General features: G+C 38.5%; 1 protein-coding gene across 1 annotated transcript in view; it reads left to right on the top strand.

Annotated features, from left to right (window-relative positions):
- LOC138694879 (juvenile hormone acid O-methyltransferase-like) overlaps nucleotides 1-25,996 on the top strand; it is a 46,241-nt gene that overhangs the window by 11,169 nt on the left and 9,076 nt on the right. Inside the window, exons 2-3 of the mRNA XM_069819038.1 lie at nucleotides 762-1,132; nucleotides 10,030-10,162. Coding sequence (XP_069675139.1) covers nucleotides 765-1,132; nucleotides 10,030-10,162 — 501 coding nt within the window. The 5' untranslated portion in view covers nucleotides 762-764. The remainder of the gene's footprint in view (nucleotides 1-761; nucleotides 1,133-10,029; nucleotides 10,163-25,996) is intronic.

The raw sequence follows: 25,996 nt of genomic DNA, 5'->3' as shown, positions 1-25,996 counted from the left end.
ACATCAGGAATAGTGGTATGAATAGTAACATTCTGTCCCTTAATCACTGCAGCAGTGTTGTCAAACTTCCGAATGCCAGGACGTCACGATGTTAATATTCATTCTTTCTTATGTTAACGTTAACACTAGTTTAAAACTTAAAACTTTCAGAGTTAAAACTTTAAAGTGTTGTGATTTAAAGAGGCCATGTATCTTATGACAGACGGGATTTGAAGAGGTCATGTATCTTATGACAGACGGGATTTAAAGAGGCCATGTATCTTATAACAGACGGGATTTAAAGAGGTCATGTATCTTATGACAGACGGGATTTAAAGAGGCCATGTATCTTATGACAGACGGGATTTAAAGAGGCCATGTATCTTATGACAGACGGGATTTAAAGAGGCCATGTATCTTATGACAGACGGGTCCCGTTTCAACACCGGTGTGGTGTCAACTTGAGTGTCTTTTGAATATATTAATATTTAATTTGCAAGGAAACCGTCCATATTTATTGAAAAAAATGCAAAGCGATAAATCATTCATCACTTATAAAGTAAAAGTGTTAACATTTACGAGAAAATTATTTTTTCTAAGAAACATATTCATTTGGGATCAATATTGTATTATACATTTTTGTTATAGTCTATCCAAAGAATAAGCATTAGAATCTACACAGTTATATTACTTCCACTTTGTAGGTATACTCTGCCTTTTCTTTTGCTAAGTAAATTAGATAAGTTCCGTACTGTATATGACAAATATTCAATTCTTTGCAGGAAATGCTAAAAGCAGAGGATTACGTGAAAGTAACTTCTCTCTCTGAAAGAGACTCCGAAGACTTGTTATCTGAATATTTGGTCTCGATGACATGGAAAGCTGGAGAGAGAGTACTGGATCTCGGATGTGGTCCTTGTTTGGTAACCATGAAGGTCCTTCTGCCCCGCTTGCCAGAAGATATCGAGATTCTAGTGGGAACAGACGTGTCGTCCGACATGTTGCAGCTTGCATCTAGCAAGTATCCCCATCCGAAACTCAAGTTGATTCAGATGGACCTCGGCAAGGAAATACCTGCAGTATCCGAGCTTAGAACTCCCGGCTTCGACAAGATATTCTCCTTCCACGCTCTGCATTGGATTCCTGACCAGAGGTAGACTATGCGATGGGTTATACTTATATCTATATATCCACTGGCTTTTAAGGAACCCGGAGGTTCATTGCCGCCCTCACATAAGCCCGCCATTGGTCCCTATCCTGAGCAAGATTAATCCAGTCTCTATCATCATATCACACCTCCCTCAAATCCATTTTAATATTATCTTCCCATCTACGTCTCGGCCTCCTCAAAGGTCTTTTCCCCTCTGGCCTTCCAATTAACACTCTATATGCATTTCTGGATTCGCCCATACGTGCTACATGCCCTGCCCATCTCAAACGTCTGGATTTAATGTTCCTAATTATGTCAGGTGAAGAATACAATGCCTGCAGCTCTGCGTTGCGTAACTTTCTCCATGCTCCTGTAACTTCATCCCTTTTAGCCCCAAATATTTTCCTAAGCACCTTATTCTCAAAAACCCTCAATCGCTGTTCTTCTCTCAAAGTGAGAGTCCAAGTTTCACAGCCATACAGAACAACCGGTAATATAACTGTTTTATAAATTCTAACTTTCAGATTTTTTGAGAGCAGACTAGATGACAAAAGCTTCTCAACCGAATAATAACACGCATTTCCCATATTTATTCTGCGTTTAATTTCCTCCCGAGTGTCATTTATATCTGTTACTGTTGCTCCAAGATATTTAAATTTTTCCACCTCTTCGAAGTATAAATCTCCTACTTTTATAGTTCCATTTCGTACAATATCCTGATCACGAGACATAATCATATACTTTGTCTTTTTGGGATTTACTTCCAACCCTATCTCTTTACTTGCTTCAAGTAGAATTTCCGCGTTTTCCCTAATCGTTTGTGGATTTTTTCCTAACATATTCACGTCATCCGCAAAGACAAGAAGCTGATGTAACCTGTTCAATTCCAAGCCCTCTGTGTTATCCTGAACTTTCCTAATGGCATATTCTAGAGCGAAGTTAAAAAGTAAAGGTGATAGTGCATCTCCTTGCTTTAGCCCGCAGTGAATTGGAAAAGCATCAGATAGAAACTGGCCTATACGGACTCTGCTGTAAGTTTCACTAAGACACATTTTAATTAATCGAACTAGTTTCTTGGGGATACCAAATTCAATAAGAATATTATATAAAACTTCTCTCTTAACCGAGTCATACGCTTTCGATGGGTTATACACAGATCAAAATTGTCTAAGGAACTACTAAAAATTTTGAAATATTAAGAAAATTGACCAGGTTACAAAACTGGACGGAAGTGAATATTAACCCTCTATGGCCCAATGTGACTTGAAAGTAACAATCCCTTTTTATTCAATTTTTATACGTTTCTGATGAAGCACCACTGTATCCCAATGTGCCTTTGAAGCCACAGTATGGCAGCTAAGAATCCATGCCTTGTTGGTGTATGTAGTGTAATTTGTTCTCACCAGATAACAAAGGAAACCTAGCGTTTGCTCCCAGAGAGAAGGTTTTGAAATCGACGAACTTTACGTGTATTTTTTGTGATATTTCTTTGTGAATTTAAGTGGTAAAAAATATACACAATATTTGTAAGTATTAAATTTAACATTTATGCAATACAAAATTCAGTTAATCCATTTTATCTTGCATTATTTCATAAATATACGTTTGTGTCTTTCAAGCAACATTGGGCTACTACATTTGAGGTTATGCACGTGTAGCATGGTAATGCAAATATAGAATGATCAGTCGAAATCCTCTTTTATAATTTTTAAACAATAATGTGTTATATTGTCTTTTATGACCATTTCTGATTACTGAAACGAAATTAAATAACGGTACCGGTAAAATTTTACGATCTTGGTGTTTTATAGTTATAACATATTATTTACTTTCAGCCCTATGTTGCATAATTTTCTTATCACTGTAGTGTATTTATACCGTCAATATTTCTCTTACACAGTCTATTCAGGAATGGATCCAAAGCGGTTTTATGGACACAACAAGAGAAGCGAGACTAAAGTGAAACCTGTAGGAGGTTACGCATCTGACGACACTGATTTAGCATCTGATAGTGAAGAAGATGTGGTACTGCATCAGAACCTTAGGACCCAAGAAAATATAATTATTCCAGAAAGCGATACAGATGAGAATGAGGAAGTTACCGGTGACCACCACCAAGTTTCGGACGATGCTAGTGATGATGGAAACGATAATGCCCAAGCAGGAATTTATCCAGAAAGACGTGGTGGCACAGTTGATATTACTTGGAAAGCGAAACAAAGTAGGCAATCACAACCAGTTCAACCATGGAAAGGGACACTTCCTGATGGAACCAACTGTCCTAATGAGCCTATACATTATTTCAGAAATCTGTTGGATGAGGATATATTGAACAACGTGGTGAACGAAAGTAACCTTTATGCAGCAAGTCCTGATCCTACGAACCAAATACAACTTTCTCTAGAAGAGATTGAGCAGTTCATTGGTTGCTGCTTTTATATGTCAATATATGGGTTGCCGGGTTCCAGAATGTATTGGAAAGAAGGTACTCGAGTTCCAGCAGTCGCTGATACAATGACCCGCAATAGGTGGGAGGAAATAAAGTCTAATCTTCACTTCAATAATAATGAAAACGTAGAAAGGAGTAATGACAAATTATACAAAATAAGACCATTTCTAGATACCTTAGTGAAGAATTTCAACTCCATTCCTATGAATGAAAAACTTTGTGTTGATGAGCAAATGATACCGTTCAAGGGAAGACATAATCTGAAACAGTACATGAAGAACAAACCAAAAAAGTGGGGCTACAAAGCTTTTGTACTGTGTGATTCCTTCGGTATAGTGCAAAATTTCGAACTTTATAGTGGTGCAGTGGAGCATGATCCTAATTTACCAGACGTTGGTATCAGTGGTAATGTTGTACTTCGCCTCACTCAAATAGTGCCACGAAATCATTTTCATAAAGTTTATTTTGACAACTGGTTTACCAGTATTCAGTTGCAAGTGGAACTAGCGAAGATTGGTATTCTGTCCCTTGGTACTGTAAGACCAAATAGACTTCGTGGCTGCAAGTTTTCCTCCGATAAGGATATGAAGCAGCAGGGAAGAGGGACTGTAGAAGAAGCCACAACGAAGATTGATGGCATCAGTCTCACGGCAACGAAGTGGTATGACAACAAAGCAGTTCATTTGCTGAGCACTTTTGTTGGGGTGTATCCTACTACTACTGTCCAGAGATGGGACAGGAAAGAAAAAACAATCATCGATGTTCAGTGTCCCTCTGTTGTAATATATTACAACAAATTTATGGGTGGTGTTGACCTTATGGATTCACTTATAGCCCTGTATCGGACAACCATTCGGTCCAAGAAATGGTACCATCGTATTGTCTTCCACTTGTTGGATCTGACAGTGGTAAATGCATGGTTACTTTACAGAAGAGACTGTAGATCCTGCAGTGTAAACACGAAGGACCAGATCAGTCTACGTGACTTCAAAGTTTCAGTCGCAGCTTGCCTATGTCAGGAGAAGAAAGGGAGGACTAAGAAACGAGGACGACGAAGTTCCTCCTCATTGCAGGTTGAAATTGAGGTAAAGAAAAGAAGAGGACCCAGTGCCGCTTTGCCGGATAAAGTAGTGAGAAAGGATGAAGTAGCACATTGGCCACATTTCTCTGAAAAGAGGGGACGCTGCAAAAAGCCAAAGTGTGGTGGAACTCCAAAAGTTATGTGTTCCAAATGCAAAGTCCACCTGTGCTTCACACCAACCAGCAACTGTTTCTTGGAATTCCATACCACATAGACGCAGTTGTCAGAATGTTGAAAAAAGACTTTCACATGTTTGTAAATCAGTCCAGATTTTCTATTAAATCTATATTACTTTTCTTCTACCCTGTACTGTAATATTTACCAAACTATTATTGCCAATTCACTTGTATACAAATAAAAGGAATAAATATTTTTTTGGGAATACGAGTACGAAATGATAACCTTACAGCCCACTGTGTCCTCAAAGTCACAAACCGATTTTGAAAAATACAAAAATGAAAATTTCCAAAAAATCAAATTTTATTCTTAACTAAGTCTATATAAGTTGCTATAGCACTAAAAAATTTTTTTTCTCAAAGAATAATAATTCGGGCCATAGAGGGTTAAATTATTAGTCATTTGTCATTCTACCAGGTTACCATAGTAACCAACATTGTTATTTTGTATTGTTATATTGGAAAGAATTAAATTAGTGTGTTTTAAAAGGGGACATATGTAACTAAAAACGTGGAAAATCGTAATACAGAGTTAAGAATAGTTTTAATGGTGGAAGAACGTCGTCATTTAAACCATGATGAAATGTTTAAGGCGATTGGCATTGACGAAATAAGATGGGAAATCTCATCGTGAGGAATGTTCTCCCAGTGATGTCTAAGCCGAGCGTACAGCTGATCCAGATACTGGTTGTTGCCTAGATCCTACTGTTTCACAGGCACTATTCTTAATTAAATGTTTAAGCCTACATTACAACAAGTTTTAATTTAAAATTTTAACTTAAAATGTTACTGTATCAGAGACACTTCTCTTAACAAGATGTTTAAGTCTATATTACAATAATCTTTTCTGCAAAATTTAACTTAAAATACCGGTACTACTATAACACAGGTACTGCTCTTGTATAAAAGTATACTTTCCAACAAAACTTTTAAAGTGGTTGTCCTCAACTTTGTTGAAAGGAATGTTGGCACGCATCGTCATTTCATACAGATCTCTGCCAAATTCGTCCGCTTGATTTTTGTGTGTGGGGTAGAGACCTGCAAAACTGCGCACACATCCGGTTTAGATTCGTCCGGTCGGGAGCTCAACCGGCTACGATGAACATCAGGCCGAATAACTCGGTTGTCGAGCTATTACGCCTGATGTATTGCAGAGTAGACAGAATATCAGGCGCATTTACATGAAAATAACGTTTTTCGAGTACACAACCGGAGTAACAAGGAAATTTACGTTGTCTTATTGAAAAAAAAAAAAAAGTGTTTGCAAGTATTCTTACAGTTCATTCGACACTATAACACATATATTTTCTTTATTATTCTGAACTTGCAGTAACTTTATAAGTATCGTTTATATTTTAAACTTTTGGAGTTTTACTAATGAAAGTTGCTTATAGATATGTTAAACAATGTTATAGTTTTTCACAGAACAAGACTTGCACAAGCCATGTATATTTTTCTTACCAATAAACGCTATATAGCTGGCGTTTTTCCATACCAGTGTTAAACAGTATACTGTACGTCATAACTTCATCATTTGATTACGTCGTAACTCTTTCTCGTCACATATTGACTGAATCTTGTTCGATTTGTATAATCCAATGATCGATATTACATAAGTTCATGTAAGATCGCGAATTATTTAGAACACAAATCTCACACAGAAAGAAATGGCAAGGAGGAAGAAAATACGATCTCCAAATAACACCAGGTATATTTCATTATACAATAACTTTTTAACAGTTTCTCAGTAGGCTATACAAACTTACTTACTTACTTACAAATGGCTTTTAAGGAACCCGAAGGTTCATTGCCGCCCTCACATAAGCCCGCCATCGGTCCCTATCCTGTGCAAGATTAATCCAGTCTCTATCATCATACCCCACCTCCCTCAAATCCATTTTAATATTATCCTCCCATCTACGTCTCGGCCTCCCTAAAGGTCTTTTTCCCTCCGGTCTCCCAACTAACACTCTATATGCATTTCTGGATTCGCCCATACGTGCTACATGCCCTGCCCATCTCAAACGTCTGGCTTTTATGTTCCTAATTATGTCAGGTGAAGAATACAATGCGTGCAGTTCTGTGTTGTGTAACTTTCTCCATTCTCCTGTAACTTCATCTCGCTTAGCCCCAAATATTTTCCTAAGCACCTTATTCTCAAACACCCTTAACCTATGTTCCTCTCTCAGATTGAGAGCCCAAGTTTCACAACAAACAGAGTAATAATATTGAAGGTTATTTATTTTGTTTAATTACAAAAATATGTTTGCTTCAAATAGGAATACAAATAATTTGACACTTTAATACATTTATTTTTGTATTTCAAACTTGCAGTAATTTGACTAGTAACAAATAAATGAACAATGGACACAGTGACATCGAAGGCAATAGACGTAATGTATAATGTGAAATATCATAATGTAAACATATTCAAAAATATAATTACAATTCATTATAAAACAAAATAGGAAATAAGTACATAAGCCAATTATGACGTTTGTACTTTAAACTAAAAAAAAATGTATAAGCCTACCTCTAAAACAATAGTTGCATGCTTTTTAATTATTCCAATCAGTTGCAATATTATTTATTAAAAATTAATTTGAAAAGATAAACAGTAATGTTATTTTCAACAATACGATTACTTTGGCTCCCAATGGTGGTTGTTCTGTACAAAATAAGTATAATTTACACATTTCTAAATTACGAATAACATAAGAATAGTAAGGTTTAGAAACAAATCATTCTGTATAGAAAAGATCTACTTCAGAGAAAACAAGTGTCATTCAAAGTACTATTTTATTACACACGTGCTAATATCAACTATTTGATGTTCACAATTATTATTAGGGCCTATTATCATAGACTACATGATCAGAGTTGACTTCTTGTGTTTATGTATTAATAAATCTCTTTTACTAGTCTAAAGTTACGCTCGGTGGAAACACTTATTCATGGAATGGCCAATATTCGTTTCACAAGTGTTGCTAGAGAGGCTAGAGTTATATGGTGATCTTTCCACCAATTTAGTATGTAGAAAATGAAATGAGCTTAATTTATAATGTGAAATATAATAAGTAAATAAATGCAAAATACAATTACAATTAATCACAAAACATAAAATTAAATAATTATTAACTCTAAATGCATTCCTCCAAAACAGTAGCTATTCATTAACAGGGTAGAAGTGAAATAACCCTGCAGATTGTACGGGGCGATAAGGTTCACTTAAATGAATGGAAAACCTATATTACGTTTAATTCTCTAGTCATAGTAAACATATTAAAAGCATTGGTTGTAGTAGGTTTCAGTAAAGTTATTTTTGTTTTAGTTTTACTATTGATCGAGTTTAGTGTTTTTAAGTGTGTCATTATTGTAATATTATAATTCAGTTTTCTAGTGTAAGCAAAAATTACAACCTTGGTAATTTGTGGATACCGAAGGTTTTTTTTCTGCAATTTACGCTTTACAACGTCTGTAGTTTCACGCTGCATGTTGTTTGTTCCTCTTGATGATCCGCAGCTATAATAACTGGATGGTTCACTGTGATCTTCATTTTATACGCCAGAGCCGTCCACCCACAGAGAGATCGAATCAACTCGAATACACGTTAAACCGAATACTCAGGCAGTACGCAAGCAGATGTACTTCGCATACTGCCTATAAAGCCAGGCGTTCAGTAGCGCTATGCAAGTTGGTTCGGCTCTCAACCGGTTTTGCAGGACTCTAGTGTGGGGACACTTGAAGAGACTGGTATACGAGACTTTAATTGAATCGGAAAAAGAGCTCGTCGCTAGGGTGCTCGCAGCTGCTGACGCTCTACAACAAATGCCTTGACGTATACAACCAATGACACGTCGCTGCAGAATTTGTATTGACGTAGGAGGCGCCATTTTGAACAATGTTTGTAAATGATTGCAAATTGAAATGGTTTTGAGGAATGAATGTCATAAGTAACGTTGCAACTATATTCTTTATTTCTTACAGTACAGTTTCTGGTTTTGTCACTAAATAATTGGTTCCAAAGTTTGAGTATTGAATTTAGATACATCCTGTATACGCATCTATTTAATTTCGATATAAAATGCATGACGACAACATACATCATTATATTTACAGACTTTATCTCTTGGCGTGTGCTGATTGTGCTAAACAACTAGTAGAACTAAAACGCGGGTTTTATGAGAAAAAATAGAAAAACAACCAACAATGAACCAAATACAACAATCAAGGTGGAATTCATGAGGAAAAACATTCTTTAAGCGACCTATGAAGATGCGTGTGAAATGTCTAGAGAAAAAAAAAACGTAAACGAAAAGGAGAACTAGTTAAAAAGTGCCTCATTGAAGTAGCACAAGTTGTATGCATTCGAGAAAATACGAATTTTTAAAAAGACCATTTACGATGAGCAAAAATATTTTTTTCGTAAAATTCAATTTTTAATATCGATAAACTAGTTCAGTTTTCATTAAGGATAGCAATGGGTTTGTACTGTTTCATATACGATCCGCCATTGAGCAGTAGCAAGGAGGGTTTGAGACTATCTACACTCCGTATCTGAAATCTGTAGAGTAAGTCGACGCATTTGGGTGGAGCCGATGACAAGTGAATGGGCGGAGGCTATCAGTGCGGGAGAGTGTTGCGGGCTGCATCGATTCACGGCCACTAAGGGATAAGATGCGCGTGGCAGAAGGTGATAGGTAGGGTAGCATTTTAGACGCTCGTTTTCAAATAATGTTTTCCCTCAGAGCGGTCATTGAACTGTCCCCCTCCACTCACCACTTGCGTAAAGAGCTTGTTTCATCTCCTATACTCCACAGATTTCAGAAACGGACTACAGTGCCGTACAACGTCATCAATAACTTAAAAACAGTTAACTCCATGTACCGAAATCTCATGTTTAAATCTAACAAACGTTTGACAGATGTTGAAACTAACGTACACTGATTCAATAAGAACTAGTTTTTTTTACAAATATTAAAGCATTTACATCCTTCAACTTGTCTTAATCATAATTAGTAAAACTGGTCATTGTATTTAAATAATAATATATCTTTGTGTAAAATTGGTGTATGTAATGTGTCTGTGATCTATTATATATAATAAACCAAACCACTGCCTTAGAAAAAAAAAAGTTAGTAAAACTGGTCCTTCATCCTCTGTTTATTAAGCCATGCTTTCTGTCTGTTTTCAGACAAGTTGTAACTAACATATACAACATGTTACGACCTGGAGGAGTTGCCTTGCTTAGCTTAGTAGCAAGGTCTTACGTAGGAACAGCATTTCTTAATCAGAGCCGGAAAAAGGAGTGGCAGCCTTATGTAGAGGTGAGAATCGTTACTTTTTTAAGTAGTATCATATTAATAACGTTAAAATAGTACATTATGCAACGAGCCTATAATGGTAGTAATTAAGATGCGATTATGTTTATGAAACGAGCGCAAGCGAGTTTCATAATTTTCATACGAGCGTCTTAATTACCATTATAGACAAGTTTCATACGAACTTTTATGCTCGACCATATTTCTAACTTGAAATTATTCATAAGTATTCATGTTATTCTTATCTGACTGGGGAGCGGAATTGGCCTTGTGCAATATCTCGTAAATTGTGAGATGTGCGCAGACGCGAAAGCATTGATTTTTTCCTAGAAACAAATGTAATTGACCTTGATATAATCTAGAGAGTAAAATAAAGATTAATCTTGATATAACCTTGAAATTGATTTAGACATTGAAAAACGAGATGACAAATTGAAATTATTTCAATATTATTTACAATTAACGCTAATTATTATAGTAACAGAACATAACCTTCTGCGATAGTATTGGATTTCCAGCCTCCGTGACGTTTCGCTAGTTGTCTTTCGATTGCATATCCGAGAATAATCGATACTTGCGCTTTCATATTGCTACAATGGTGGTTTCTGATTGGTGGAACACCTGAACTTTAATGAATAGGTGTACTTTAATGAGGTCCATTAAAGGGCTGATACGAGGTGTATAATTACTACATTTCGGCATGGTCGAGCATAAAATCATTTATAGAGTAGCACTCAACTGCATATACCATCAGCAACAAGCCATGGTGAAATCTTAACCTCCCTCTCATTGGACGATTTAAAAACTCTAAGATAAAATATACATAATTCCATAAATACTACTTCTTTAAGAGGATAGTGTATATTCCAATACGAGCACAGATATTGGTTTTCATTCCTGTGCATGCAACTGAGATGATTGGAACAAATAACTGATAAACTACATTTGTCATCTATACTAACTGTAACTAAATAATAAAACTGTAACTAAATTTTTCTGTCAATTTTCGATTTTGCTAAACATGTATAATTAACTATCCTGAGACCGAAAATTGCATTTTTTTTTTATTTTTGTTTGTATGTCTGTTTGTATGTATGTCTGTGTGTTTGTTACCTTTTCACTCGGAAATGGCTGAACGGATTTCTATGAAAATTGGTATGTAAGATAAGTACGTTCCCACTTAAATTTTAGGTTATATTAACTTATGGCATTGAAATACTTTCTTTGAAAGGGAGGTTTATAAGGGGCCTGAAGTAAATAAATAGAAATATATAGCTTATTATTGATTTTAGTAGAATGTTACATAAAAAAGTTTCTTTAAAATCATCAGTGCGGTTTTCGGCGTAATAGATCGACTATTGATCAGATTTTTTGTATTCGACAAATAATGGAGAAAAAATGGGAGTATAAGGGTACAGTGCATCAGTTATTCATAGATTTCAAAAAGGCATATGACTCGGTTAAGATGGAAGTATTATATGATATTCTTTTGAATTTGGTATTCCCAAGAAACTAGTTCGATTAATTAAAATGTGTCTCAGTGAAACATACAGCAGAGTCCGTATAGGTCAGTTTCTATCTGATGCTTTTCCAATTCACTGCGGGCTAAAGCAGAGAGATGCACTATCACCTTTACTTTTTAACTTCGCTCTAGAATATGCCATTAGGAAAGTTCAGGATAACAGGCAGGGTTTGGAATTGAACGGGTTACATCAGCTTCTTGTCTATGCGGATGACGTGAATATGTTAGGAGAAAATACACAAACGATTAGGGAAAACACGGAAATTTTACTTGAAGCAAGTAAAGCGATCGGTTTGGAAGTAAATCCCGAAAAGACAAAGTATATGATTATGTCTCGTGACCAGAATATTGTACGAAATGGAAATATAAAAATTGGAGACATCCTTCGAAGAGGTGGAAAAATTCAAATATCTTGGAGCAACAGTAACAAATATAAATGACATTCGAGAGGAAATTAAACGCAGAATAAATATGGGAAATGCGTGTTATTACTCGGTTGAGAAGCTCTTATCATCCAGTCTGCTGTCAAAAAATCTGAAAGTTAGAATTTATAAAACAGTTATATTACCGGTTCTCCTGTATGGTTGTGACTCTCACTCTGAGAGAGGAACATAGGTTAAGGGTGTTTGAGAATAAGGTGCTTAGGAAAATATTTGGGGCTAAAAGGGATGAAGTTACAGGAGAATGGAGAAAGTTACACAACACAGAACTGCACGCATTGTATTCTTCACCTGACATAATTAGGAACTTAAAATCCAGACGTTTGAGATGGGCAGGGCATGTAGCACGTATGGGCGAATCCAGAAATGCATATAGAGTGTTAGTTGGGAGAACGGAGGGAAAAAGACCTTTAGGGAGGCCGAGACGTAGATGGGAGGATAATATTAAAATGGATTTGAGGGAGGTGGGTTATGATGATAGAGATGGATGAATCTTGCACAGGATAGGGACCGATGGCGGGCTTATGTGAGAGCGGCAATGAACCTGCGGGTTCCTTAAAAGCCATTTGTAAGTAAGTAAGTAAGTAAAATATGTTTCCGACAAGTTTTGTTCTGTGCAAAATTTTGATAAGACTGATATTTAACGAGATAGCCTATATAAATTTAAAAATAACAATGGTTATGTTTACCTTCCAAACTAAAATACGAATATAGTAAAGATGAAACAAATGCCTTTGCAATTATTTAAGGCGGCCTTGTACAACAATCTTAAAATATTTATTTTAAAACCCTCTTTATACGGATATCATTGTATTCTTCGTAATTCATATATCGCCTGCTTAGAACCATGTTGTTCTAACTCCACTTAAAAAAAAACTCGTTTTTTTGTATCCGTTATGTTCTAACTCCTCTTCTGTATCAGTTTCACACACAAAATTGTACATTTTGTGATCAGAAAGTGTTAAAAATAACTGTTCCATATTGTTCCAACTCCATTTTCCAAGCTCTGTTTAGTTCCGTATTATTATAACTCCACCATTCAATGACCAACCAATGATGGAATGGTGTGAGCTGAGACAGCCAATGAGAGGTAAGCTGGCGCAGAAGGTTTTTCCTGAACTTGCATGAGAAAGTTAATGTGATACTGCGTGCGTTTACTAATAAACAGCTTAATGCCACTTGCACTGATACATTTTTTGGAAGAGGATGACCATGAAGTACAAAAAATAGAACACAAGTATCAAGAACCAGGGCATAGTGCAGTGCAGGAAGTAGACACAATGCACAGGGTAATTGATCGTCATATCAAACGATTTGAACTTCATTCTCCTTTAGCAATAATAAGGGCCCTGATTTCGTGTAGAACTAACAAGCAATACAAAGTACATCAAATGAGATTTAATAGTTTATGGCTTCAAGACTGTAGCTAAACTAAGTAACTTGAACATAATTCCATACAGTAAAGTGAAGCATATTGTATACACAAAAGGCTGTGAAGATATTGTGTACAAATTTTGATTCTCTGATAATATATTTAAGAGGACACTCAACTTAAAAATTGGAGAAAAAGTGTCATAGAAATGAAAAATTAAATTTCTAACACTAATTTACGTGACAGAACTAAATCAATATGCAGAATTCTTCCCCTATTCATTGAGAAGTCACGTCAAATGCACAAAGCCAAAAAAATAAAAAATGATAATTAAAAGTGATATTTCAATTAATGATTGATTAAAAATTGAAATATTTTTTTTATTTTGAAAAGTATTGGATTTAATGAGCTGAGATTTTGCATGTTACTTTCCATGTAAACCTTTTCTCCAAATTTGAAAAAGATTGGTCAAATAGGAAAAAAGTTCCAAAATATAGTTGAGTGTCCCCTTAAGATCACAAAGTTTCTGAAACCTATTACAACAAGAGCAAGGCAAAAACAGTATCGAGTTGATAACATATTGCCTGCACCGAAACAAATAACAGTCAAACCAGTTATAGAAGCAAGTAAAGTTCAAGATATAAAGTCCCTATACAAATATTTTTCAGGCGTGGACAAATTTTTTTTCGGATTCAGTGTTAAAAAGGTAATAATGTATGCACTTATCTCTTCAAAATGTAACCTGAAAGGAGTTAGAACATTGAATTGTCAAAATCTGTTAACATGTTTGTTCTAACTCCAAACGTTTTTTCTATTTTTTGTAAAATCAATTTATAAATAAGGCAACTGAAGAATAAAATAAGCTTTCCCATGCTGTGTTTATTGCTTTGCAAACCCCTTTCCTCAAAATAGTCGTATTACTATGATTTGGGTAGTCTCCAAAACTTCATTGTGCTCCCCTGAAAATTTGATAAAAATGGAGTTAGAAAAACTTGGTTCTAAGCAGGCGATAGTCGACCTGGTTGGCAAGTTGGTATAGCGCTGGCCTTCTATGCCCAAGGTTGCGAGTTCGATCCCGGGCCAGGTCGATGGCATTTAAGTGTGCTTAAATGCGACAGGCTCATGTCAGTACTGGCATGTAAAAGAACTCCTGCGGGACAAAATTCCGGCACATCTGGCGACGCTGATATAACCTTTGCAGTTGCGAGCGTCGTTAAATAAAACATAACATTTACATTTGTATTTATCTATACTAAATATAGTCTGATTATTATTTACAAAAAGAGAGTGTCTTTGTGAGTTTGTATGAGGCAATCGCACAAATTATTTAACCGATTGGATAGTTATTTCATCATTGGAAAGTATAGTTTCTTTAGATGGACATAGGCTTTATGTCATTACAAAAGCTCATGATTAGACAGCGGAAAAAAAAAAAAAGTCATTCGGATGTGAAGGTAACTACAACGCGACTAATTTGTCTCGTCAGAGGCTGGTTGTTTACGTAAGCACAGTAGGCATACTAGAGGCGCGTCCAGGTATAGGCCGGGGGAAATGTAAATTGACACACGGAATAATCACTGAATATTGGTTTACGTTGATATAACTATTGTAATGGCATATTTGGTGTAATTTTCTATAAACTCTTTTAAAGTGAGGATTGTTCAACGTTTTGAATGGAATATTGCAACTTATCATCATTCGACACAAATCCTGGCAAAAGTTATATTTCATATTTGAGGCGGAATTTGATCTTGAACCCTTATTTTCTTCTAACATACGAGCAACATTTTTCACGTGTTTCTGTATATTACAGTGATGTTCTATCGATTGTTCTGTTATCTTTTTAATGCACGCATACATAACAGACACTTAATTGTCTCATCAGTATCACTACTAAATATGTGGACACAATATTCTTGTATTAAAGAATACACCCTGTGTTTTTTAACATCTGTCTTCGGCATTATGATCACTTCACTGAACACAAATGAAGAATATACAGGATGTTTCAAAAATACAGGACATAATTTCAGGTATGTATTCCCCATATGTAGGCAATACAAAAAGTTCTTTACAACATATGGCCTAAAATGTTTGGTTTCCGAGTTATGGCCTTTAAAACAGTGATATTCACCGGAAAGGCTTTCTTTCCGCAGTTAGTTGCCTTTACAGCAGATGTTCAAAATGTCCATCTCCTGCTTGAATACAGTCCTCATATCGATGTCTCATGGCCCTGCGAACACGATCCCAAATTCCAGGAGTATTGCGTATTTCCTCATAATCTGCCACAATTCGATTCCGAAGGGATTCCATGTCAGGCACCGGAGACGAATACACCAATGATTTTAAATAGCCCCACAAATAGAAATCGATAGGGTTCAAATCAGGTGAGCGTGGAGGCCAAGCAATTGGGCCACCTCTACCTATCCGTCGATCGGGGTACTTCTGGTACGAACGATGAGCCAGCGCAGCATTGCCGTCCGCCTTACCGTACATGAAGTGCACTTGTGCCACCTGATTTGAGTACATGTCGCACAGTACGACGCCAAACACAACACTCAATGTATCCTTCGTCTCGGAATTAACTGTCAGAGTGTCCTCTGTTTATATCTTCTGTCACGACACCTATCTGCGGGAAGAAAAACGTTCCGGTGAATATCACTGTTTTGAAGGTCATAACTCGGAAACCAAACATTTCCGGACACATGTTGTAATGAACTTTTTGTATTATCTACATATGGGGAATACATATCTGAAATTATGCCCTCTATTTTTGAAACAACCTGTATTTACGTATCTCAATGTTCTCTGTTCACGTACGGATGAGGACTGACTGAGAACGCAGAGTGGCAGTTGTTTTCGGTGTTCGCGTGGTGCTCTCTGCGGACGGTACCGTGTTGTACCTACTTGGCATGTGTGCACACCTCATGCCATAGTCTATGCCAGTGATGTCAACTGATGCCCATAGGAACAAGCGCGCGCTTTAGAGGCCAGGAGAGCCTGAGCGCTTTACAGCGGAAAGGAAAGAGTCAGACGAGAGAGGTCGTATATGCCGCGTGGTCGAGCTATATACAGGGATGGCCAGCACTGATTCAATGGATAAAGAGAAGAAAACTTATTAAAACTGTATCCATGTTAATCTTTAGATTTGTCTGAGAAGTATAAGTGCATTATAAGAATGTAAGTTTTAATTTTAATGCTCATTTTTCACAAGTTTGCTTTTTTATTCAAAAAGAATATTTTCTCAACTTTTTTTACAGAAAAGTGAAATTTTCAGACATATTTGTTTAGTAGCCTTACAGGTATTAAAACAATGTTTTCGTATATCTAATATATCATAAATACGTATTACTGAAGATAGTGTATTAAAATGTTTGAAAATATTCGCATGGAAAATGTTTGTAAGGAATTGAATTAACAAAGCAAATACTGTTACATCACAAACAAAAAAAGTATATGTGACTATATGTTGGTAAAACGTCAGCTTTATAGCTTCAACAGATTTCGACATAATTTAATGTTCTGATAACAGAAAGTTGCGCACCAATATCACCTAAAAGCATAATGCGATAAGAGTTTCATTATGTAATATTAGTTACAGTTAAAACATATACCTAGGCAACTTTGCTTTGTACTATAATATTATTTTGATTACTTTTATAAGGCTAAAGATACCATCAATATCAATTTCAACTTATCATGTCATATTCAGTATCTTTCTTTGGGATAACACTTTCTTTATGAATGATGTGTTTAATTCACTCAGTACAGTATAGTTGTAGTCATTATGGAATTTGTGTGAATATTCCTTCTTTACTCTTTATTATGTTATTAACGTTTAAAACACAAGTGCAATATTAGGCTAAGAAATAGGTGTTAGTACTTTTGGTTTACAGACAATATAGAAAATAACAAACAGAAAGAAGCCATATAAAATAACTACATAAAATTTCACGTTCCGTTTGAAGTTTGTGCACCACTCTTTTCTTAATCCAATAGGCTGCTTATTCCTCCTAGCATACCTAGCGCTTAATGCCCGCGAACGACGTCAAGGTCAGAAAAATGCGCTTGCTTTGACATCACTGGTCTATGCGTACGATACTTGTAAACCGTAAAGATGACTTTTGACTTTTTTTTCGCTGTCTGATATATTAGCCACTTGATCCGAGCATTGATGCACCTTTTGTCTCGGGCTGGCAATGATACATTCAAGATTCAACGCCTTTGACATCCGGGCTAGCATATCGTCCCCTTTATCCTGTCTGCTAGGATCAAGTAGCCAATCTGTTGCACATTTGCCTCCGTGACAATCTCCAATGGGCGACCGATTCGATGTTTGAAACTTGTTCACCCTTCGAGAACTTCCGCATCAGATTGACGTAGTAGCAAATTCTCATCATACACGGGCAGCATTTATTTATGAATATCCATTGTTGCCAGATCTTTCTCCTAGAAAAATCGCATAAGTGTAAAAACATGTTGGAGTTGTTCATTTCGCCTCTCCGAGTAGCTCACCTCGCCGTTCACTCGCCGTGCATCTCGCATCTCGCCTCAGCAGAACATAGTGAAGCAATTCACCTCGCCATGATTCTCGCCGTTACGCGGACAATGAGTACAAATGCGAGATTCTCCATGAAACACAACGTGGTAAATACTAATAAAATTATTGGTCGTACCTATTAGTACTTTAAACATGTTTACAAATTCTTACAGTGATAGCGATTTATCTACGCGTACTGCAATGAAGTGGTGGTTACTTTCCAAAAGAAGAAGAATATACAGCGTGCATCCAATCAATAAGGAACGCTCTAAACTTGGTGAATTCTTTCAATTATATCAGCAGCTTAAGGCATTTCCAGATAGATTTTACGAATATTTAAGAATGTCTCAGTCAACGTTCAATTACATCTTGATGATAATAGAACCTAAAATCCAAAAAGTGTACACTAACATACATAAACAACCAATCAGTGCTGACGAGAGGTTGGTAGTGACTCTCAGGAAATTAATAATTATACAGTATATAATAATGTACTATTATCAAAATTTATTACTTATTATTAGCAAAAATCTTTCACTGTCAATCACAATAAGAAACACATATGCTTTCAAAATATTGTACAAAAGTTTGACGTCGGTATAAACACTTTTTGTTCTGAAAACGAAATGAATAATAATAATAATAATAATAATAATAATAATAATAATAATAATAATAATAATAATAACGGCTTTAAAATGAACATACTGTAACATAATAAGCAATTAAGAACTGCAATATTAAAAAAAAATAAGAAAATAAACTGCCCAACAAGTTAACAGAAAATGAACTAATTAATGCCACTGAAAATCTTTATTTTTCTCATTTACATTAACACTAGTCAAGTTTTGGTACGACTTATTTCCTTATTAATTCCTCCTCATCCATTGCTGTAAATCTACACGATAATATTTGTTGTTAATAAATAACAATGTACACGGCCAGCAGTATCACAACTGTGCATTTACATTGAGAGGACGGATGGAGAGAATCATGACATTCCGTGGCGACAACCGACCAATCAGAACGCTAGTTTCAGGCACCTGCATCTTGAAAATCAAACCAGTTTGATTCCCGCTGAACGGGGAGATGTGCGGCGAGATGCGTAGCGAGATGAACTACTCCAGCATGTTTGTACCCATTACATATCGTTGGTTTGTTTCCTAATCGCCACACGGCGAGATGCGCGGCGATATGCGTGGCGAGATGAACTACTCCAGCATGTTTGTACCCATTACATATCGTTGGCTTGTTTCCTAATCGCCACACGGCGAGATGCGCGGCGATATGCGTGGCGAGATGAACTACTCCAGCATGTTTGTACCCATTACATATCGTTGGTTTGTTTCCTAATCGCCACACGGCGAGATGCGTGGCGATATGCGTGGCGAGATGAACTACTCCAGCATGTTTGTACCCATTACATATCATTGGCTTGTTTCCTAATCGCCACACGGCGAGATGCCCGGCGATATGCGTAGCGAGATGAACTACTCCAGCATGTTTGTACCCATTACATATCGTTGGCTTGTTTCCTAATCGCCACACGGCGAGATGCGCGGCGATATGCGTAGCGAGATGAACTACTCCAGCATGTTTGTACCCATTACATATCGTTGGTTTGTTTCCTAATCGCCACACGGCGAGATGCGCGGCGATATGCGTGGCGAGGTGAACTACTCCAGCATGTTTGTACCCATTACATATCGTTGGCTTGTTTCCTAATCGCCACACGGCGAGATGCGCGGCGATATGCGTGGCGAGGTGAACTACTCAAGCATGTTTGTACCCATTACATATCGTTGGCTTGTTTCCTAATCGCCACACGGCGAGATGCGCGGCGATATGCGTGGCGAGATGAACTACTCCAGCATGTTTGTACCCATTACATATCGTTGGCTTGTTTCCTAATCGCCACACGGCGAGATGCGCGGCGATATGCGTGGCGAGATGAACTACTCCAGCATGTTTGTACCCATTACATATCGTTGGTTTGTTTCCTAATCGCCACACGGCGAGATGCGTGGCGATATGCGTGGCGAGGTGAACTACTCAAGCATTTTTGTACCCATTACATATCGTTGGCTTGTTTTGTACCCATTATATATCGTTGGTTTGTTTCCTAATCGCCACACGGCGAGATGCGCGGCGATATGCTTGGCGAGATGAACTACTCCAGCATGTTTGTACCCATTACATATCGTTGGCTTGTTTCCTAATCGCCACACGGCGAGATGCGCGGCGATATGCGTAGCGAGATGAACTACTCCAGCATGTTTGTACCCATTACATATCGTTGGCTTGTTTCCTAATCGCCACACGGCGAGATGCCCGGCGATATGCGTAGCGAGATGAACTACTCCAGCATGTTTGTACCCATTACATATCGTTGGCTTGTTTCCTAATCGCCACACGGCGAGATGCGCGGCGATATGCGTAGCGAGATGAACTACTCCAGCATGTTTGTACCCATTACATATCATTGGCTTATTTCCTAATCGCCACACGGCGAGATGCGCGGCGATATGCGTAGCGAGATGAACTACTCCAGCATGTTTGTACCCATTACATATCGTTGGTTTGTTTCCTAATCGCCACACGGCGAGATGCGCGGCGATATGCGTGGCGAGATGAACTACTCCAGCATGTTTGTACCCATTACATATCGTTGGCTTGTTTCCTAATCGCCACACGGCGAGATGCGCGGCGATATGCGTGGCGAGATGAACTACTCCAGCATGTTTGTACCCATTACATATCGTTGGCTTGTTTCCTAATCGCCACACGGCGAGATGCCCGGCGATATGCGTAGCGAGATGAACTACTCCAGCATGTTTGTACCCATTACATATCGTTGGCTTGTTTCCTAATCGCCACACGGCGAGATGCGCGGCGATATGCGTAGCGAGATGAACTACTCCATTACATATCGTTGGCTTGTTTCCTAATCGCCACAGGGCGAGATGCGCGGCGATATGCGTAGCGAGATGAACTACTCCAGCATGTTTGTACCCATTATATATCGTTGGCTTGTTTCCTAATCGCCACACGGCGAGATGCGCGGCGATATGCGTGGCGAGATGAACTACTCCAGCATGTTTGTACCCATTATATATCGTTGGTTTGTTTCCTAATCGCCACACGGCGAGATGCGCGGCGATATGCGTGGCGAGATGAACTACTCCAGCATGTTTGTACCCATTACATATCGTTGGTTTGTTTCCTAATCGCCACACGGCGAGATGCCCGGCGATATGCGTAGCGAGATGAACTTCTCCAGCATGTTTGTACCCATTACATATCGTTGGTTTGTTTCCTAATCGCCACACGGCGAGATGCGCGGCGATATGCGTGGCGAGATGAACTACTCCAGCATGTTTGTACCCATTACATATCGTTGGCTTGTTTCCTAATCGCCACACGGCGAGATGCGCGGCGATATGCGTGGCGAGATGAACTACTCCAGCATGTTTGTACCCATTACATATCGTTGGTTTGTTTCCTAATCGCCACACGGCGAGATGCGTGGCGATATGCGTGGCGAGATGAACTACTCCAGCATGTTTGTACCCATTACATATCGTTGGCTTGTTTCCTAATCGCCACACGGCGAGATGCCCGGCGATATGCGTAGCGAGATGAACTACTCCAGCATGTTTGTACCCATTACATATCGTTGGCTTGTTTCCTAATCGCCACACGGCGAGATGCGCGGCGATATGCGTGGCGAGATGAACTACTCCAGCATGTTTGTACCCATTACATATCGTTGGCTTGTTTCTTAATCGCCACACGGCGAGATGCGCGGCGATATGCGTAGCGAGATGAACTACTCCAGCATGTTTGTACCCATTATATATCGTTGGTTTGTTTCCTAATCGCCACACGGCGAGATGCGCGGCGATATGCGTGGCGAGATGAACTACTCCAGCATGTTTGTACCCATTACATATCGTTGGCTTGTTTCCTAATCGCCACACGGCGAGATGCGCGGCGATATGCGTAGCGAGATGAACTACTCCATTACATATCGTTGGCTTGTTTCCTAATCGCCACACGGCGAGATGCGCGGCGATATGCGTAGCGAGATGAACTACTCCAGCATGTTTGTACCCATTACATATCATTGGCTTATTTCCTAATCGCCACACGGCGAGATGCGCGGCGATATGCGTAGCGAGATGAACTACTCCAGCATGTTTGTACCCATTACATATCGTTGGTTTGTTTCCTAATCGCCACACGGCGAGATGCGCGGCGATATGCGTGGCGAGATGAACTACTCCAGCATGTTTGTACCCATTACATATCGTTGGCTTGTTTCCTAATCGCCACACGGCGAGATGCCCGGCGATATGCGTGGCGAGATGAACTACTCCAGCATGTTTGTACCCATTACATATCGTTGGCCTGTTTCCTAATCGCCACACGGCGAGATGCGCGGCGATATGCGTGGCGAGATGAACTACTCCAGCATGTTTGTACCCATTACATATCGTTGGCTTGTTTCCTAATCGCCACACGGCGAGATGCGCGGCGATATGCGTAGCGAGATGAACTACTCCAGCATGTTTGTACCCATTACATATCGTTGGCTTGTTTCCTAATCGCCACACAGCGAGATGCGCGGCGATATGCGTAGCGAGATGAACTACTCCAGCATGTTTGTACCCATTACATATCGTTGGTTTGTTTCCTAATCGCCACACGGCGAGATGCGCGGCGATATGCGTGGCGAGATGAACTACTCCAGCATGTTTGTACCCATTACATATCGTTGGTTTGTTTCCTAATCGCCACACGGCGAGATGCGCGGCGATATGCGTGGCGAGATGAACTACTCCAGCATGTTTGTACCCATTACATATCGTTGGTTTGTTTCCTAATCGCCACACGGCGAGATGCGCGGCGATATGCGTGGCGAGATGAACTACTCCAGCATGTTTGTACCCATTACATATCGTTGGCTTGTTTCCTAATCGCCACACGGCGAGATGCGCGGCGATATGCGTGGCGAGATGAACTACTCCAGCATGTTTGTACCCATTACATATCGTTGGTTTGTTTCCTAATCGCCACACGGCGAGATGCGCGGCGATATGCGTGGCGAGATGAACTACTCCAGCATGTTTGTACCCATTACATATCGTTGGTTTGCTTCCTAATCGCCACACGGCGAGATGCCCGGCGATATGCGTGGCGAGATGAACTACTCCAGCATGTTTGTACCCATTACATATCGTTGGTTTGTTTCCTAATCGCCACACGGCGAGATGCGCGGCGATATGCGTGGCGAGATGAACTACTCCAGCATGTTTGTACCCATTACATATCGTTGGTTTGTTTCCTAATCGCCACACGGCGAGATGCCCGGCGATATGCGTGGCGAGATGAACTACTCCAGCATTTTGTGCCCATTACATATCGTTGGTTTGTTTCCTAATCGCCACACGGCGAGATGCGCGGCGATATGCGTGGCGAGATGAACAACTCCAACATGTTTTTACCCTAACAGAACGCTGCTTGACAATGGCAAATTCGTGCAGGGGTGACGTCATCTTGCTACTATATATACTTTGTTACGCTTCTGCGCATACAGCTCACCTTGACATCTACCAATCAGCAGTGATAGCTTCTGTGCAGCTGAAGCTCGTTAAAAAATGCAGGTAGCTGCTTACATTAGTAACTCACCCACTCGCCTCTGTAGTTTATCTAAATATGCGACCATTAATTTACCTCTGATTGAGGTTCTGGCTGATATGTATAGCAGTGGCAAAAAAAAAAAACCGGACCGACCCTTGTAGCTGATTTCAGAGCCTTGTTCACAGCGACATCACGATGGACTGGTAACTAAGACTTTTTTGGTTCGAATCCTGCCTGGAAGGAAACTTTTTTTGTTCCTTATTCAAATTTGTTCCCAATACTTTTCGATTGCAGCGATATTTTACTACTTAATCAACTTATATTTCCCATGGCTTTCGAAATGGGCTACGTCAGCTGTCGAAACTACAGGAATTTCAATAGCTTACTCGCTATCTTGTGAATGCGGGCGTGGAATGCGCAGTGGCTCATTTCGGGGAGTTTGATTATTCCGTCGGTCCGGTTTTTTTTTTTGCCACTACTGTACATCTATTATCAGGCAGTACATCTCACTTGACGATATGTATCAGAGGAAGAACAACTGTTTGTATACATCTGAAGTCTAATTAGTGTAATATATAGCTAATCAGTGATGTATACATTGGAGGAAGAAAGGAACTAGCCACCTTGCCCCATTATCTCCTGGCCCAGTTGTCTCATAGCTTGTACCTTGTTGGTATCACTTGTGAGGTTCAGACCTACCTTTGGACAGTTGACTATAGGCACCGTGCAAGCTCCTCTGGTGGCGACTGTTGTTACTAACTGCAGGACAGCACCGATAGAGTTATGCTTGAAGCGTATGAATGTACTTTAACGTCTCAGGTTAAATGATTAGAAATATGGCTAATCCTAAAAAGCGGAAAGGTAACACAAATTACTGTGTTCTTGGGTGCAGTAATGCTTATAGGAATATTCATTCCCAAAACAGAAAACTGAAGCGGAACGACGTTAATTGTGGATCCAAGCGCATACGAAAGTAAGTAGGCCTACACTGCTTGTAAATAATCATAGTATTACATATTAATGTAAAAAATAGAATGTAATATGTTATATTATGTTTATAAATAATCATTAAATTAACAACGACGGGAATTTATAATTTCAATTCTAATGTTGTATATGCTATTATATTTAAAAGTAAAAAAAAAAACCGTAGTACATAATTGCCGAGTTCTTTACATATATATATAGTATGTATAATATTAGAAACAATAATATATCTTTATTTTTAAATGTATTCATATCGATATTTAATTCTTGACTTCAAGTGCTAATGGTTCACCTTGGGAACCAACACTCGCAATAAGAATTTGCAGTATTCATTTTATTGGGACAGAGAGCAGGACACTTCCAAAACTAACATACCGTTCCCAGTATTTTTCCAAAAGATTAAAGAAAAAGGTTGCCTCATCTCAACTAGCTTAGAAAAGTTATGAAAGGGACGCAGAAAGGAGAAGAAAAGATGATAATTAAAGTATTATGGAAGGTGAATGCTCAACAAGTGTTATTTCGAAAAATGAAATAGCCAGCCATACAGGCAGAAATAAGTGAAACCATTCTTAGTGATTTTGGTTTTTCTTTCACAATTGAATTGTGAGAATTGTCTACTCAAGTGTCTATTCCATTACGTCCCGAACTGAAGTCACATAAGAAATGTTATGGCAAGAGTTCAGGAACAGATGATATGTTTAATGAAATGCAAGGTTTCCAAGATTATTCTTCAAAAAGAGATGAGACAGAACTATCAGACTTACTGGGAGTGACATTTTGTGGTTTTGACTATATTGTTAAAATTGCTGCCAATTGAAACACAATCATACAGTAAGATTAGTGAAGAAAATCGTCTACATATATTTTCAAATTAAATTGAAAACTGAATTATCGTATTCTGTTATGAGGGTGATGTTCGGAGTTCATCGGACAACTATAATTATGATGTATTTTTACCACCACTTTCTTGCTGTTGGTTACTGTAGTTTTGTGTTTTGGCCTAGCAGATAAAGTATTCAGGAAACAATGCCCGCAATATTGCAAAGAAAGTACACTACTCAAAATGCAGAGTGATAACTGATTGTACTGAAGTTAAAGTGAAACGCCACGTAACGTGGATCAAATGGTGGCCTTCAAATCTAAATTCTACGGTGGCAGATCGAGTGACACATTCATAACAGCTGATTGCGGATTATTTACTCTATTAGAAGGTGGCGATAAGTCAGGTTTTCCCGGAATAAAAACAAACCTCTCCGATAAAGGGATCATTGTTACTTTACCGTGTCTGCATGATAACAGATTAACAGCTGAAGAAGTAGAAACTACTCGTTAAATA

The sequence above is a fragment of the Periplaneta americana genome, chromosome 2, assembly GCF_040183065.1.
Source record: "Periplaneta americana isolate PAMFEO1 chromosome 2, P.americana_PAMFEO1_priV1, whole genome shotgun sequence".
NCBI lineage: Eukaryota > Metazoa > Arthropoda > Insecta > Blattodea > Blattidae > Periplaneta > Periplaneta americana.
Note: the sequence above shows the minus strand (reverse complement) of the source record. Positions and strands in the feature narration are given on the sequence as shown.